This window comes from Macaca nemestrina, chromosome 8 (assembly GCF_043159975.1).
Source record: "Macaca nemestrina isolate mMacNem1 chromosome 8, mMacNem.hap1, whole genome shotgun sequence".
Classification (NCBI taxonomy): domain Eukaryota; kingdom Metazoa; phylum Chordata; class Mammalia; order Primates; family Cercopithecidae; genus Macaca; species Macaca nemestrina.
Window position 1 is genome coordinate 51,614,643 of NC_092132.1, and position 15,513 is coordinate 51,630,155.

Here is a 15,513-nt window from a genome sequence, read left to right on the forward strand (position 1 = left end):
GAAAAAAGTGGTATGTATGGATGTCTTACCTTGGTTCACAAATATCTTATTGTGTTGAAGATTTAGGTTTAACACAGGCACAGCCAAAATATATTGATGTTGATTTTCATCAGCATATTCAAGGTACACATCATAAAATATAGGAGTGGGAAAGTCAATTAAGATCTTAGAGATAGGAATCTCACACTGAAAAGTAAAATTAAAAATAAAAGCACATAAAACAGCAACTTAAAGTACTAAAAAGCAAAAAAAAAATCACAATTGAAAATTAGCAAGCATATTTATTATCTTCAGAATGTTTTTCTAGTTGTGCAAAATATCTTTATACTACCTTGTTTATATGCATTTCCATTTGCCTTCCAAAACCTGAATACTGTAAATATGATTATTTTATAAGGACCAAAAACACTAATAGTAAATAACTGCTTTGAGAACTTTGAAAACTTCTTAAGCCTCAACTCAGATGAAGGAGGTATGTTTTCATTCTCAATATTAAGTGTACATCAGTGAAAAGGTTTAAAACTACTGTCCTATGGGATAAATTCCCAATTTTTTCTCCTGCTGTACAATGATGTCTATGATCTGCCTTCCATTAACCAAGCCAGGTTTCTCTCTCATTACTCCCTATCTGTCTATGGTGGTCCATTCATACTAATCTACTTGTAGTTTCTAAATATGCCATGCTACTGTATGCCTCTCTGTCATTGCAAATGTGGCTTCTGTCTGACATTTCATTCCCCACTGTATTCTCCTGGAAAACTCATATTCATTATACAAGCCCAAGTATCACTTACTTTGTGAAGCCTTTCTATACTTCCCCAGGAATCAGTACCTTATACAAACCTATAGAATGACACTTACATTCTTTGCAATTCTTTGTCTATATAACTGTTTTGCCTACTACACTACGAAGAACTTGAGAGTTGGCCAGGTTCAATGAAATAAAAATGCTTTTTAAACCTGACGGAACATTGGCTCCACAGTTTATGTGACACAAGTCTTTGAGTAAATTACCTAATTACTTGGCATAATTTCCTCATCTGTGAAGCACAGATATTATGTATCTCACATAGTTATTTTATGAATCAAATGGAATAATAATGATAAAATGCTGAGCACACAGAGACAGGCATTACATAAATGTTGATCTTTCTGGCCTATGTTAGAAGCACAATAACATTTATTTTAAAAACAACAACAACAACAACATGTAAATCATTTCTGACAAAAGAAGTAAATTCATGTTCATGGTAGAAAATTTGGAAATTATAAACAAGAAAACAAAAACAATTTCTGACCCCACTATCCAGAGGTAATCACTGTTAGTAGATTCTTCCAATCTACTTTCCATAATGGTATTTTTTGTTGTGGTTTTGTTCTATGGTTGTGTGTGGAACTTTATCAAGATGTATTTTTACAGACTAATGAATTTATATGGTTTGGCTGTGTTCCCACCTAAATCTCATCTTGAACTGTAGTTCCTATAATCCCCATGTGTCATGGGAAGGACTGGAGGGAGGTAATTGAATCATGGGGGCGGTTACCCTCATGCTGTTCTCATAATAGTGAAAGAGTTCTCATGAGATCTGATGGTTTTATGAGGGGCTTTTCCCTTTTTTGCTCAGTATTTCTCTTCCTGTCACCGTAAGTTTCCTAAGGCCTCCTCAGTCATGCTGAACTGTAAGCCAATTAAACCTATTTCCTTTGTAAATTACCCAGTCTCGGGTGTGTTTTTATTAGCAGTGTGAGAATGGACTAATACATGCATGTCTTTCAAGTATTTAATGGCTCATAATATTCCTTAGTAAGATAATGTAATTTCAAAATAGGTACCAAAGTAAGGAATGTCAGAGAAGGAAGGAGAAAGAAAAAAATGGAGGAAGATGAAGGAATTATTTTTGTTTGTTATTAGGGGGTAGAAGAAGGGAGTAACCTTTATTAGTCATTTAAAAAAAAGTAGCATTTTTACGTTATTTCAAAATGCTCAGAAGTAAGCATTACTTTTTAAGACCTATAAGCCTAGAAGCAGATAAACAATTTATTACGAAGATGTATTATATGATGTTTAAGACTCTAGGCTGGGCGAGGTGGCTCGCACCTGTAATCCCAGCACTTTGGGAGTCCGAGGCTGGTGGATCACTTGAGGCCAGGAGTTTGAGACCAGCCTGGTCAACATGGCAAAACCCCATCCCTATGAAAAACACAAGAATTAGCTGGGTGTGGTGGTACATGCCTGTTGTCCCAGCTACTCAGGTGGCTGAGGCACATGAATTGCTTGAACCCAGGAGGCAGAGATTGCAGTGAGCCAAGATTGCAGTGAGCCAATATCGCACCACTACACTCCAGCCTGGGCAACAGAGTGAGATTCTGTCTCAAAAAACAAAACAAAACAAAACAAAACAAAAACCTCTATAGATAACAAGGTGCTCTGTTTATGCCACTGAAATTAAGCTTTTCTGTACCCAGGTAATAAAAAATTATATTAATTAGTGAAATTATTCATCACTATTAAAAACATTTCCGGCCAGGCACAGTGGCTCATGCCTGTAATCTCAGCACTTTGGGAGGCTGAGGAGGGCAGATCACCTGAGGTGGGGAGTTCGAGACCAGACTGACCAACATGGAGAAACCCCGTCTTCAGCCGGGCATGGTGGCACGTCTGTAATCTCAGCTACTCGGGAGGCTGAGGCAGGAGAATCGCCTGAACCTGGGAGGCGGAGGTTGCAGTGAGCTGAGATCGCGCCACTGCACTCCAGCCTGGGCAATAAGAGCAAAACTCTATCTCAAAAAAAAAACACAAAAAACAAAAAACAAAAAACAAAAACAAGAAAAAAAAAATTCCAATCTCAAAATTTAAGTATTATTCCAATTACTGCTGATATGATATTTTGAAAAATAAAGCTAAAATATAGTCTAATATAGTTCAAACTTACATTTTGTTGGTAGGTTGTTCCAAATGAATAAGCAGCATTTAGCCTTGTTTCTGTGTCTGGACAAAGCTACAGTAAAATAATACAACACATAAATATCTCTCACAACTGTTTTCTATTCTTATACTCACCCAAACATGGATATATGCTCTACATCATACTTATGTAATGTATCAAGGATATGAAAAGTTAAGGGAACATCTGTTATAAATTAAAGTCATAACTTTAAAGAAATAAAGCTTTGCCAGGCACGGTGGCTCACGCCTGTAATCCCAGCACTTTGAGAGGCCAAGATGGGTGGATCACGAGGTCAGGAGATCAAGACCATCCTGGCTAACACGGTGAAACCCCGTCTCTACTAAAAATACAAAAAATTAGCCGGTGCTGTGGCGGGCGCCTGTAGTCCCAGCTACTCAGGAGGCTAAGGCAGGAGAATGGTGTGAACCCGGGAGGTGGAGTTTGCAGTGAGCCAAGATCGTGCCACTGCACTCCAGCCTGGGTGAGAGAGCGAGACTCCGTCTCAAGAAAAAAAAAAAAAAAAATTAGCCAGACTTGGTGGCTGGCGCCTGTAGTTCCAACTCCCAGTTATTCGGGAGGCTGAGTGAGCCAAGATCGCGCCATTGCACTACAGCCTGGGCGAAAGAGTGACACTCCCTCTCAAAAAAAAAAAAAAAAAAAAGAAACTTAAGAAATTCTAATTTAAAGCATCAGAAAAAAAATCAACTTTAGTATGTAACTGATGCTTTATTCGTACAATAATCTAATCTTTTCCTCTTTGCCTCAGGCAAAAATAATGCACATTATTAATTCTTTAACTAGAATTGTGCTTACCTGTAAAACACCTCCTTCTAAAGTTTGCCACTTGAGAAAATTTCCTCTTATGTCATAGGAAGCAGCAACAAACTTCAGTTTTGTATTCTGATTAAAGAAAACAAGAGCAAAATCAGGTCAAATACTCTGAAAGTCATACACATCCTATAAAGAAATGTTCATCGTTGACAAATTACATTCAATTACCTTTATTTTGAGGCTCAATTAATCTATTTCTATGACTAAATACACCTAAAATAATTGGACTGTTTTTTTGCATGAAAATTATTATTCTAGAATTGAGAGGCAGCACTAGTGACAGAGAGACTCCTTTCGAACCTGTTAAATAGGAGGCAGTGTGGGAGAACAGTATCTCCTCATTCTGGAAGGTCAAAAAATTAGAGGTGGGAATTTGGCCCTGTGAAGTGCTGAGCAATGTCACAGAGCCCCAGTCAATCTTTGGAAGCACTTCTTTAAGGTATGGAAAAACAGGACAGAGATTTTTTGCATTTGGTGTTGAAAACTACTCTTCCCAACCCTACAAGTATTAGTTCTTGTCATAACCACATAATCCAGAAGTATCCACATATTCAATACGACAGCTAAACTCTATACTGTTTAGTTCTTGTAAGTTGTTGACATTTATATTTAGTTTAGTAACTGAGTTTGTAGCAATAACCTAAAAAGGTAAGAATTATAACTTTCTTATTACCTTTTAAAATTATAAATCAAAAGGTAGTTATCCTCGAATGATATTAGACATTTTTACCTGGTTTTCTCCTTTAAAACTGAAATTTGTAGGAAGAGAGGTAGAACTGAGCACTTGAGGTGCTAATCCTAACTGGTCTCCATAAAACAGCCAAGGAAGATTCTGTCTCCTATAAACAGTTACAACTGTTTTAATAATGGAGAATAAATATTTCTTATTAATATTTGTGAATATATTAATAACTGCACTGAATTCAGTCAAAATAACATTTCATCAATCAAAATATCCTTACCAAAATGAAATAGAATGAACAGTGCTCAGTCCAGCAGTATTTTCAAAGATAAACTGAAATAGTCGACATGCATCAAATGTGGCAAAGTCGTAAGAATTCATGTTCATCACACATATATTTCCAAGAGCTTGACAAGATGTTAGATTGGCATATACCTACAACAGAACAATGGCAAAGAAAAGTAACATGAACCTGAACAGTCTATGCAAAAGTTGATATAAAAATTTTACTTTGTGCAGGTCCGTTCCAAGATGGCCAAGTAGGAACAGCTCCGGTCTGCAGCTCCCAGCGTAATCAACGCAGAAGATAGGTGATTTCTGCATTTCCAACTGAGATACCTGGTTCATCTCATTGGGACTGGTTGGACAGTGGGTGCACCCTATGGAGGGTGAGCTGAAGCACGGTGGGGCATTGCCTCACCTGGGAAGCGCAAGGGGTCGGGGGATTTCCCTTTCGTAGCCAAGGGAAGCCATGACAGACTGTACCTGGAAAAACAGGACAACTCCACCTAAATACTGCGCTTTTCCAATGGTCTTAGCAAACGGCACACCAGGAGATTATGGGTCCCATGCCCACGGAGCCTTGCTCACTGCCTGCACAGCAGTCTGAGATCCACAGCGAGGCAGCAGCCTGGGGGAGGGGCATCTGCCATTGCTGAGGCTTGAGTAGGAAAACAAAGCAGCCAGGGGAAGCGCGAGCTGGGTGGAGCCCACCGCAGCTCAGCAAGGCCTGCTGCCTCTGCAGACTCCACCTCTGGGGGCAAGGCATAACTGAACAAAAGACAGCAGAAACTTCCACAGACAAACGTCCCTGTCTGACAGCTTTGAAGACAGCAGTGATTCTCCTAGCATGGCGTTTGAGCTCTGAGAATGGACAGACTGCCTCCTCAACTGGGTTCCTGACCCCGTGTAGCCTAACTGGGAGACACCTCCCAGGAGGGACCGACTGACACCTCATACAGGCAGGCGGGCACCCCTCTGGTACGAAGCTTCCAGAGGAAGGATCAAGCAGCCGTATTTGTTGTTCTGCAATATTTGCTGTTCTACAGCCTCCGCTGGTGATACCCAGGCAAACAGGGTCTGGAGTGGACCTCCAGCAAACTCCAACAGACCTGCAGCTTAGGGACCTGACTGTTAGAAGGAAAACTAACAAACAGAAAGGAACAGCATCAACATCAACAAAAAGGACATCTACACCAAAACCCCATCTGTAGGTCACCAATATCAAAGACCAAAGGTAGGTAAAACCACAAAGATGGGGAGGAACCAGAACAGAAAAGCTGAAAATTCTAAAAACCAGAGCATCTCTTCCCCTCTGAAGGATCGCAGCTCCTTGCCAGCAACAGAACAAAGTTGGATGGAGAACGACTTTGATAAATTGACAGAAGTAGGCTTAAGAAGGTCAGTAATAACAAACTTCTCCAAGCTAAGGGAGGATGCTTGAACCCATCGCAAGGAAGCTAAAAACCTTGAAAAAAGATTAGATGAATGGTTAACTAGAATAAACAGTATAGAGCAGACCTTAAATGACCTGATGGAGCTGAAAACAATGGCACAAGAACTACATGATGCATGCACAAGCTTCAGTAGCTGATTCGATCAAGTGGACAAAAGGGTATCAGTGATTGAAGATCAAATTAATGAAATAAAGCGAGAAGACAAGGTTAGAGAAAAAAAGAGTAAAAAGAAACGAACAAAGCCTCCAAGAAATATGGGACTATGTGAAAAGACCAAATCTACGTCTGATTGGTATACCTGAAAGTGATGGGGAGAATGGAACCAAGTTGCAACAGAGCAAGACTCCGTCTCAAAAAAAAAAAAATAATTAAAAAAAAAAAAGAAAACCCCATTGTCTCAGCCCAAAATCTCCTTAAGCTGATAAGCAACTTCAGCAAAGTCTCAGGACACAAAATCAATGTGCAAAAATCATAAGCATTCCTATACACCAATAACAGACAAAAAGAGAGCCAAATCATGAGTGAACTCCCATTCACAATTGCTACAAAGAGAAAAAATACCTAGGAATCCAACTTACAAGGGATGTGAAGGACCTCTTCAAGGAGAATTACAAACCACTGCTCAATGAAATAAAGGAGGACACAAATAAATGGAAGAACATTCCATGCTCATGGATAGGAAGAATCAATATCATGAAAATGGCCCGACTGCCCAACGTAACTTAATAGATTCAATGCCATCGCCATCAAGCTACCAATGACTTTCTTCATGGAATTGGAAAAAACTATGTAAAATCCATATGGAACCAAAAAAGAGCCCACATTGCCAAGACAATCCTAAGCAAAAAGAACAAAGCTGGAGGCATTACACTACCTGACTTCAAACTGTACTACGAAGCTACAGTAACCAAAACAGCATGGTACTGGTACCAAAACAGATACATAGACCAATGGTACAGAACAGAGCCCTCAGAAATAACACATCTACAACCATCTGATCTGTGATAAACCTGACAAAAACAAGAAATGGGGAAAGGATTCCCTATTTAATAAATGGTGCTGGGAAAACTGGCTAGCCATATGTAGAAAGCTGAAACTGGATCCCTTCCTTACACCTTATATAAAAATTAATTCAAGATGGAGTAAAGACTTAAATGTTAGACCTAAAACCATAAAAACCCTAGAAGAAAACCTAGGCAATACCATTCAGGCCGTAGGCATGGGCAAGGACTTCATGACCAAAACACCAAAAGCAAAGGCAACAAAAGCCAAAATTGAAAAATAGGATCTAATTAAACTAAAGAGCTTCTGCACAGCAAAAGAAACTACCATCAGAGTGGACAGGCAGCCTACAGAATGGGAGAACATTTTTGCAATCTACCCATCTGACAAAGGGCTGATATCCAGAATCTACAAAGAACTTAAACAAATTTACAAGAAAAAATCAAACAACCCCATGAAAAAGTGGGTGAAGGATATGAACAGACACTTCTCAAAAGAAGACATCTATGCAGCCAACAGACACATGAAAAAATATTCATCATCACTGACCATCAGAGAAATGCAAATCAAAACCACAACGAGATACCATCTCGTGCCAGTTAGAATGGCAATCATTAAGAAGTCAGGAAACAACAGATGCTGGAGAGGATGTGGAGAAATACGAACACTTTTATACTGTTGGTGGTATTGTAAACTAGTTCAACCATTTTGGAACACAGTATGGCGAATCCTCAAGGATCTAGAAATACCATTTGACCCAGCCATCCCATTACTGGGTATATACCCAAAGGATTATAAATCATGCTACTATAAAGACACATGCACCCGTATGTTTATTGCAGCACTATTCACAATAGCAAAGACTTGGAACCAACCCAAATGTCCATCAATGATAGACTGGATTAAGAAAATGTGGCACATATATACCATGGAATACTATGCAGCCAGAAAAAAGGATGAGTTCACATCCTTTGCAGGGACATGGATGAAGCTGGAAACCATCATTCTCAGCAAACTGGTACAAGGACAGAAAACTAAACACTGCATGTTCTCACTCATAGGTAGGAACTGAACAACGAGAACACTTGGACACAGGGCGGGGAACATCACACACCGGGGCCTGTCTTTGGGTGGGGGACTGGGCAAGGGATAGCATTAGGAGAAATAAGTAATTTCTTATTTCTTATAAATGATGAGTTAATGGATGCAGCAAACCAACATGGCACATGTATACCTATGTAACAAACCTGCACGTTGTACACATGTACCCTAGAACTTAAAGTATAATTTAAAAAATAAATAAATAAAAAGAAAAAAATTACTTTGTTTTCATTTTGCCTATTCTAGGGCAGGCATGGTGGCCCACAGCTGTAATCTCAGAACTTTGGGAGGTAGAGGCAGACAGATCACTTGAGGTCAGGAGTTTGAGAGCAGCCTGCTCAATGTGGTGAAACCCTGTCTCTACTACAAATAGAAAAATTAGCCGAGTATGGTGGTGGCATGCACCTGTAGTCCCAGCTGCCCAGAGGCTAAGGCAGGAGGATCTCTTGAGCCCAGGAGACAGAGGTTGGAGTGAGTCAAGATTGTGCACTCCAGTCTGGGCAACAGGGTGAGACTCCGTCTCAGAAAAAAAAAAAAAATTTTTTTTTAACCTATTTTAATGATAATTTATTTTTGTTTGTATTCTCTTGCTTGTTAAAACCTTTCCTCTAGCTTAAGTAGAAAATAAACTTTCCGCTTGGGAAGAGAAATAACACAAACATTTTCATTGTAAATTTTAGCCTAAAATATAAAGACAAGAAACTGAAAGAAGAACTAAGGAAAAACTCATAGTATGACATTAAAACAAACTCAGACTATATTTGAAAGAACAATAATTTATATATTAGATCTTACACATAAAATCTAATCCATTTTGTTTAAGTAATCTGCTTTATAAATAACAAAATGAGATCACTTGTTGAGTTTGCCTCTCAACTTTCTTTCTCAGTTTTCCCTATCAGGAAAAGGCAATTCCATTTTTACAGTTATTCATGTGAAAAACTTGGAACTTTTTTTCTCTCTTGCCCCTTATCCAGCTCATGAGTAAATTCTGCCAGCTAAATCTTCAAAGCAAAGCTGAAGGTAAACGCTTCTCTCATTTCTGTAATACCACCCTTGTGCAATGAATGGTCCACTGCCTCTCACTCAGATTACTCTAATATTCTCCTAAATGGTCCCTTACCCCAACAAATTCTATTCTCCATGCTACAATGATCCTTTCAAGAACTGAAGTTCTATCATGTCGTCCTTTGCATGAAATCCTTCTATTTCCCTTAAAGTAAGCTCCAGGGCTTTGCCGTAGCCACTCCCTACATCCTTGACCTCATTTCCACTCGTTTCCCTGCTCACTCTGCTCCAGCCACTCCAGCCTCCTCCTCCTCTCTTAGGCATGAATAAGCCAGTAAACTCTGCTTTCAGGTCTTTGCTCCTGCTATGGTTTCTGCTTAGAACATTCTTCTCCTTGATGTTTACATGGCTCACTCTCACTTTTTTCAGTTCTTTGCTCAACTATAACCTTGTCAGAGATGTCCGTCCTGATCACTATATAAAATATCATCCCCCACCCCCTCTATGTACTTTACTCTTAACTATTTGCCTTCATAGCAGTTAGCACAACCTGACGTTTACTTAGGCTGTGACTCCATGAAGGCTTGTTTTTTTCTTTTTCTGAAATATCTAACCTGATTTAAGAATTGGGCCTGGCACACAGTAGGTCATCAATAAACATTTACTAAATGACAGTCAGTTTCCCCTAACACTCCATTTCAGCTAAAAAAGCTTGGAGACATTCAATATATGTACACTAAATAACATCTTCTTTATATATTCCCTTTCAGCCCATAAGAAAGGGTTTATTCTTCTTATAAGATTATGACCAAGAAGCTATAGCTACTTAGAAATAAAACTTTTATTATCTGGGTAAATAAATGGTATAATTCTTCAAAATAAAATGAAATTTATTTTTAAAAATTCAAACTTACCCAACATGCAGCTGCTGATGATTGCAAATACTTTGCAAACCATTCTGAAGTTAAAGACACGCCCTGTAAACCAAAAGATAAATTTTAAGTTCAAATGATCTCAATATGCATATTGTTGAATGGGAAATGTCTCACATTACTTTCACAATGTTAGTAGAAAAAAGATACCAATAGGAATACAAGAATTGATTTTAACCAATGTCAGTTATTATAAATAGGACCGCATTACAAAATAATCACACTTAGGCAAAAGATATAACAAGACAAAATGTGTCTATAATCCAAAAATACTACATGCCTATTTCATTAACATAAAAAATAAACTGGCAAAAGAAAAAATAACAGATCCTGACTTAGTATTGAGTGGTTAACATTTACTGGTTTAGAATTATTGTAAATACTGTACTGAACTGGCAAGCTATAAAACAAAATGGGGGGAAATAATTTCACGTCTCCAAAGTGGTGGTGCTCAAACAATGGTGGGCATCACAATCACCTGCAGAACTTTCTAAAAACAAAACATGCCTGGCTTCATCCCAAACAAAAAGGAATCAGTATCTCCAGATGAGACCAAAGCAATTACATGGGTTTTGAAGGCTACAGATAAAAACCTCTAGTTAAAAAACACTGCTTTAAAGCTTATCTGCACATCTTGCTAAAATATGAGAAACTAAGAAGCACCATTCAGAGAAAATTATCTGGGCACACACGTAAGTGATACAACTAAATTATATGAATATGGCACCACAGTGATCAGAGAAATCTATAATAAAATTATGAGGTACTATTTTTGTATATTTAATAAGCAAAAGTTATTTTGTAAGAAAAAATATGCATAGAAGGCTGGGGAACACATGCACAAGAACTGGTAAAAAATGAAATGCAACAAAACAGTACTGACAAATGTATGTAAAATGGAGCCACATACAATGCCACTGATAGTGTTAAAGTTGCGTGATACTTTTATAAAGCAATATCCATATACTCTAACCCAGAAATTTAGGAACACTTAGGAAATTTATCTAAAAGCAATAATCCCTCTAAATGGGAAAACATTTATGTGCATAAAATGGTTGATGGCAATATAGTTAATAACTGAAAACCTAAATATTCTCTGGAGATACCATTATACAAATTTTAATGCATAAGCCAGAATATTGTGGAACTATTAAAAAATATAATTATACAAGGTGAATCTGGAACATGGTATAGAGAAACCAAAGAAATCCCTAAAGTCTAAAGTCACGTCAAAACAACACAGGAGCTATGCTGAAAGGAAGTTCAAATTTGGTACAACTTGAATGTCAAAAAGAAGAATAACAGTAACAGATTATAACACAATGAGTAAACAAAGATTCTATGAGTTCATAATAAAGCTTTTTTTTAAAAAGAAAAAAAGCACAGAGAAAAAGTAAAGTGCTTCTACAGACAATTGCTAGCTAATAAATGTAGAGGGAATAATAGGATTGTTATTAGAAATGACCAGTTTAATAACTGATACAGGCAAGATTCATTAATGAATACTAAAATGGATATGGATAATTTACAATGTCTCAGACTAACGTATTAATCACAATACCTTTACAATGGAGAGAAGTGACAGACATAACTATGAACAAGAAATCAATTTTTTTTTTGAGACGGAGTTTTGCTATTGTTGCCTCGGCTGGAGTGCAATGGCGCGATCTTGGCTCACTGCAACCTCCGCCTCCTCTGTTCAAGCAATTCTCCTGCCTCAGTCTCCCGAGTAGCTGGGGTTACAGGAGCCTGCTGCCATGCCCGGCTAATCTTTGTATTTTCAGTAGAGGTGGGGTTTCACCATGTCGGCCAGGCTGGTCTCAAACTCCTGACCTCAGGTGATCTACCTGCCTCAGCCTCCCAAAGTGCTGGGATTACAGGAGTGAGCCACCACGCCCAGCCTAGCAATCAAATTTAGTACCACCAATAACTGGACAACCTGACAGACATTACATACCCCTTGTTGTGATGCAATGGGAGGTATACAACATCTATATAATATCTTGCAAAAATATGTTTCACTGAGTCTAATCACGAGAAAACAATCAGAAAAATAGAGGAGAAAACCACAAAAGCAAAGTGAAGCAGGGATATGTTCTAAATTAAAGGACACTAGAAAGACTAACTGCAGTTAGTCCTTGATTGGATCCTAGGTATCCCTTCCCCCAAAAAAGGCAGGGAGAATAAAGAACACTTTTGAACAACTGGGAAAATTTGGGTATGAATGAATATCAGTTAATAATATTATGTTAATTTTAAATTCCTTGGGTGTGATTCTAGGAAAATGCCTTATTCTTTGGAGATTCACACTAAAGTATTTGGAGTGCAATGTCATTATGTCTACAACTTATTTTCAAATAGCTCAGGGGAAAAAAACATTGTGTGTGTGTATATATTTATATAGAGAGAGAGATAAAGCAAATGTGGCAAAACATTAATAATTCGTTAACCTAGGTGAAAGACATATGCATAGTCATTGTTTAATTCTTTCAGTTTTTCTGCAATTTTGAAATTTTTCAAAATAAAAGTTGGGAAAACCAAAAACCACAAAGATAGTTCACTATTAATGTCTTTGAGGGAAAGGGAATGGGGAGACACTAACTCATGTATGTGAAAATTTTTTCTGATTGGCAAGTATATTCCAAGAGTAGGATGAGTAGGATTGGATGCCTTGTTATAAAATTATACAAACAGAATTATGTTCCAATTTTGTTCTCTAAGAAAACTTCCAACCTTAATGTTCAAAGCAGACTTTTCCAATTAGGAAGAATGTATGTTATGGAGTCAATACAAATATTTCAGTCTAACTGGCAATTACAGTCTTAACATAAAACTAATAAACATGTATTCTGGTTTATCAATTAATCTAATCTCGTCTGAGTTTAATTACTTTAAACAAGCCCTTAGAATCTGACTGACTTACAAGTACATGGATAAAATTGAGTTCTTATTCTTGCAAACTGAGACTACGCTAGGGTAGTCAAAACATCTTAACTAGATTTTGCTTACACGTTTTATACTCTGGCTACACGGCACCAATCTGAAAAGCAGCTGCAACATGATTTAAAATCAGGAATCTCAAATCTGTCCTTAGGAAAGAATCAGTGTTCAGAACTGGTATGTTCAGCGCACAATTGCTGTGGTGATGTCATGCTCTCCCTGGCCAGGTCTGAGCCTCAACAGATGAGAGACAGACATTCATAGCAAATGGAACCACTCTTCTCATTCCTCCTATGGGCCCCTCGCCTCTCCTCCCTGCCCTTGGGCAGTATGTGGGATGCAGGGATGTGGAATCCGGCTGACCTCGTTTCCTCCACCCTCTGCCTCATGGCATCTTGGCAGGACTGGGGGGTCCTCTAAGACAGCAGGCACCCCTTGCTGGCCTCTTATGGCCATTGCCTTCCAGGCAGCCTTTTTCACGGTGGCGAGAGCTACCCCATAAGCCCATCAGGCTGCTCTTCCCTGCTTGCACCAGTGTTGGCTCTGCTAGACCTTTGCTGTGCTCCTGGAGTGCTCCAGGTTGTCCTTCAGGTGCCCCAGGCCGAGCAGTGGTGTCCTTCCTGTTTCCAGTGCCCAATCCTCCAGTCGCCACTGCAGTGTCTGCATGTGGGACCTGGAAAGTTTTGGGGAGGGTCGAGATGGTTTTTTTTTTTTTTAATTTAGTTTTAAATTATTTTTAACTTTAAAAAAATCTGGTATGTTTAAATGAAATACATTAACTGAATCAGAACAACATTAAGGATGGAACAGTTCCTCCCTACCCACCTATCAAAGAAGTCTATAATGGGTCAACTGCACGGTGCTAGCAGAGGAGGGAGAATGTGGGGGTGGAACAGAAAGTGAGGGGGTTGGAAGATTGGTCACATTGAGCATATAAATAAATTGAGGATAATGAACCCCAGATTTCTCACTCCTGGAGAAGATACTTCAAACCTATCAAACGGAAAGGTGAGAAAGAACCCTGAAGTATTGCTTCAGAATTAAAGGGATCAGTATGAGCTATTTTATTTTATTTTATTTTATTTTATTTTATTTTATTTTATTTTATTTTGAGACAGAGTCTTGCTCTGTCACCCAGGCTGGAAGGCAGTGGCGCGATCTTGGCTCACTGCAATCTCCACCTCCCAGGTTCAAGTGATTCTCCCGTCTCAGCCTCTCGAGTAGCTGGGATTACAGGAGCACACCACCACACCCAGCCAATTTTTGTATTTTTAGTAGAGACGAGGTTTTACCATGTTGGCCAGGCTGGTCTCAAACTCCTGACCTCAAGTGATCCACCTGCCTCAGCCTCCCAAAGTGCTGGGATTATAGGCCACCACGCCCAGCCCTTTTAGTATACATACATAGACACAGAAATAGTCATAGATGTGTGTATGTATATATGTGTATATTTCCTAGCTATGTTTGGTGAGAGGACATACTAAGTGTGTTAATCTCGGTTTCTAAATATTTATCCTACGAAACTGATTAAGGAAATGGCTGATTCTGGCCTGTAATTCCAGCACTTTGGGAGGCCGAGGTGGGCATCACCTGAGGTCGGGAGTTCGAGACCAGCCTGACAAACATGAAGAAACTCTGTCTCTAGTAAAAATACAAAAATTAGCTGGGTGTGGTGACACATGCCTATAATCCCAGCTACTCGGGAGGCGGAGGCAGGAGAACCACTTGAACCCGGGAGGTGGAGGTTGCGGCGAGCTGAGATTGTGCCATTACACTCCAGCCTGGGCAACAAGAGTGAAACTCCGTCTCAAAAAAAAAAAAAAAAAGAAAGAAAGAAAGAAATGGTTGATTCCAGGTCTGAGGCAGGAAAAGTACAAGCTTAGCCTAGAAATCTTGTATCATAAAGTAAGCAAATGTTCAAAGAATGATGGGAACATGTCAAAGAAAAAAAAAAAAAACACGCAGGAGCCAACTTGAAGGGACTTTTATTCCAGATATAGGACAATTTGAACACCTAAACAAATAATGAGTATGCTGGATTATAACTAACTGAATAAATTAGGAACCCACATATCCACGTGGACATTAATTTTAAAAAATAAGTGTATAAATTGGGAAGAAGAGATAGTTCTTCCTTATAATAGAATGTCAATTAACAAATGTGGAAGTAATCAAATGTGGATAGAAATAAAAAATTAACCTTTGGCAACCATCACAGTAGTGGTCAACAATGGAGACTAGTGCTAGTGAGTTAAAGGTTAGTGAGGAAGTGTAATCTCAGAAATACGCCTCACAAAATACTAATCAATTACAAATGGTAAATGGTAACTTTA

At 38.7% G+C, this 15,513-nt stretch overlaps 1 protein-coding gene across 10 annotated transcripts in view; it reads right to left on the bottom strand.

Annotated features, from left to right (window-relative positions):
• Window positions 1-15,513, bottom strand: part of LOC105497251 (transmembrane protein 67) — a 63,672-nt gene that overhangs the window by 32,863 nt on the left and 15,296 nt on the right. For all 10 annotated transcript variants that reach the window (XR_011606882.1, XR_011606880.1, XR_011606881.1 and 7 more), the window contains 6 exons: window positions 10,223-10,285; window positions 4,742-4,896; window positions 4,510-4,618; window positions 3,762-3,848; window positions 2,934-2,999; window positions 30-186 (listed from right to left, as the gene is read on the bottom strand). Coding sequence is in view for 6 of the 10 variants with exons in the window: in XM_011768232.2 (XP_011766534.2) it covers window positions 30-186; window positions 2,934-2,999; window positions 3,762-3,848; window positions 4,510-4,618; window positions 4,742-4,896; window positions 10,223-10,285 (637 nt within the window). In the remaining 4 variants the exon portion in view is untranslated. The remainder of the gene's footprint in view (window positions 1-29; window positions 187-2,933; window positions 3,000-3,761; window positions 3,849-4,509; window positions 4,619-4,741; window positions 4,897-10,222; window positions 10,286-15,513) is intronic.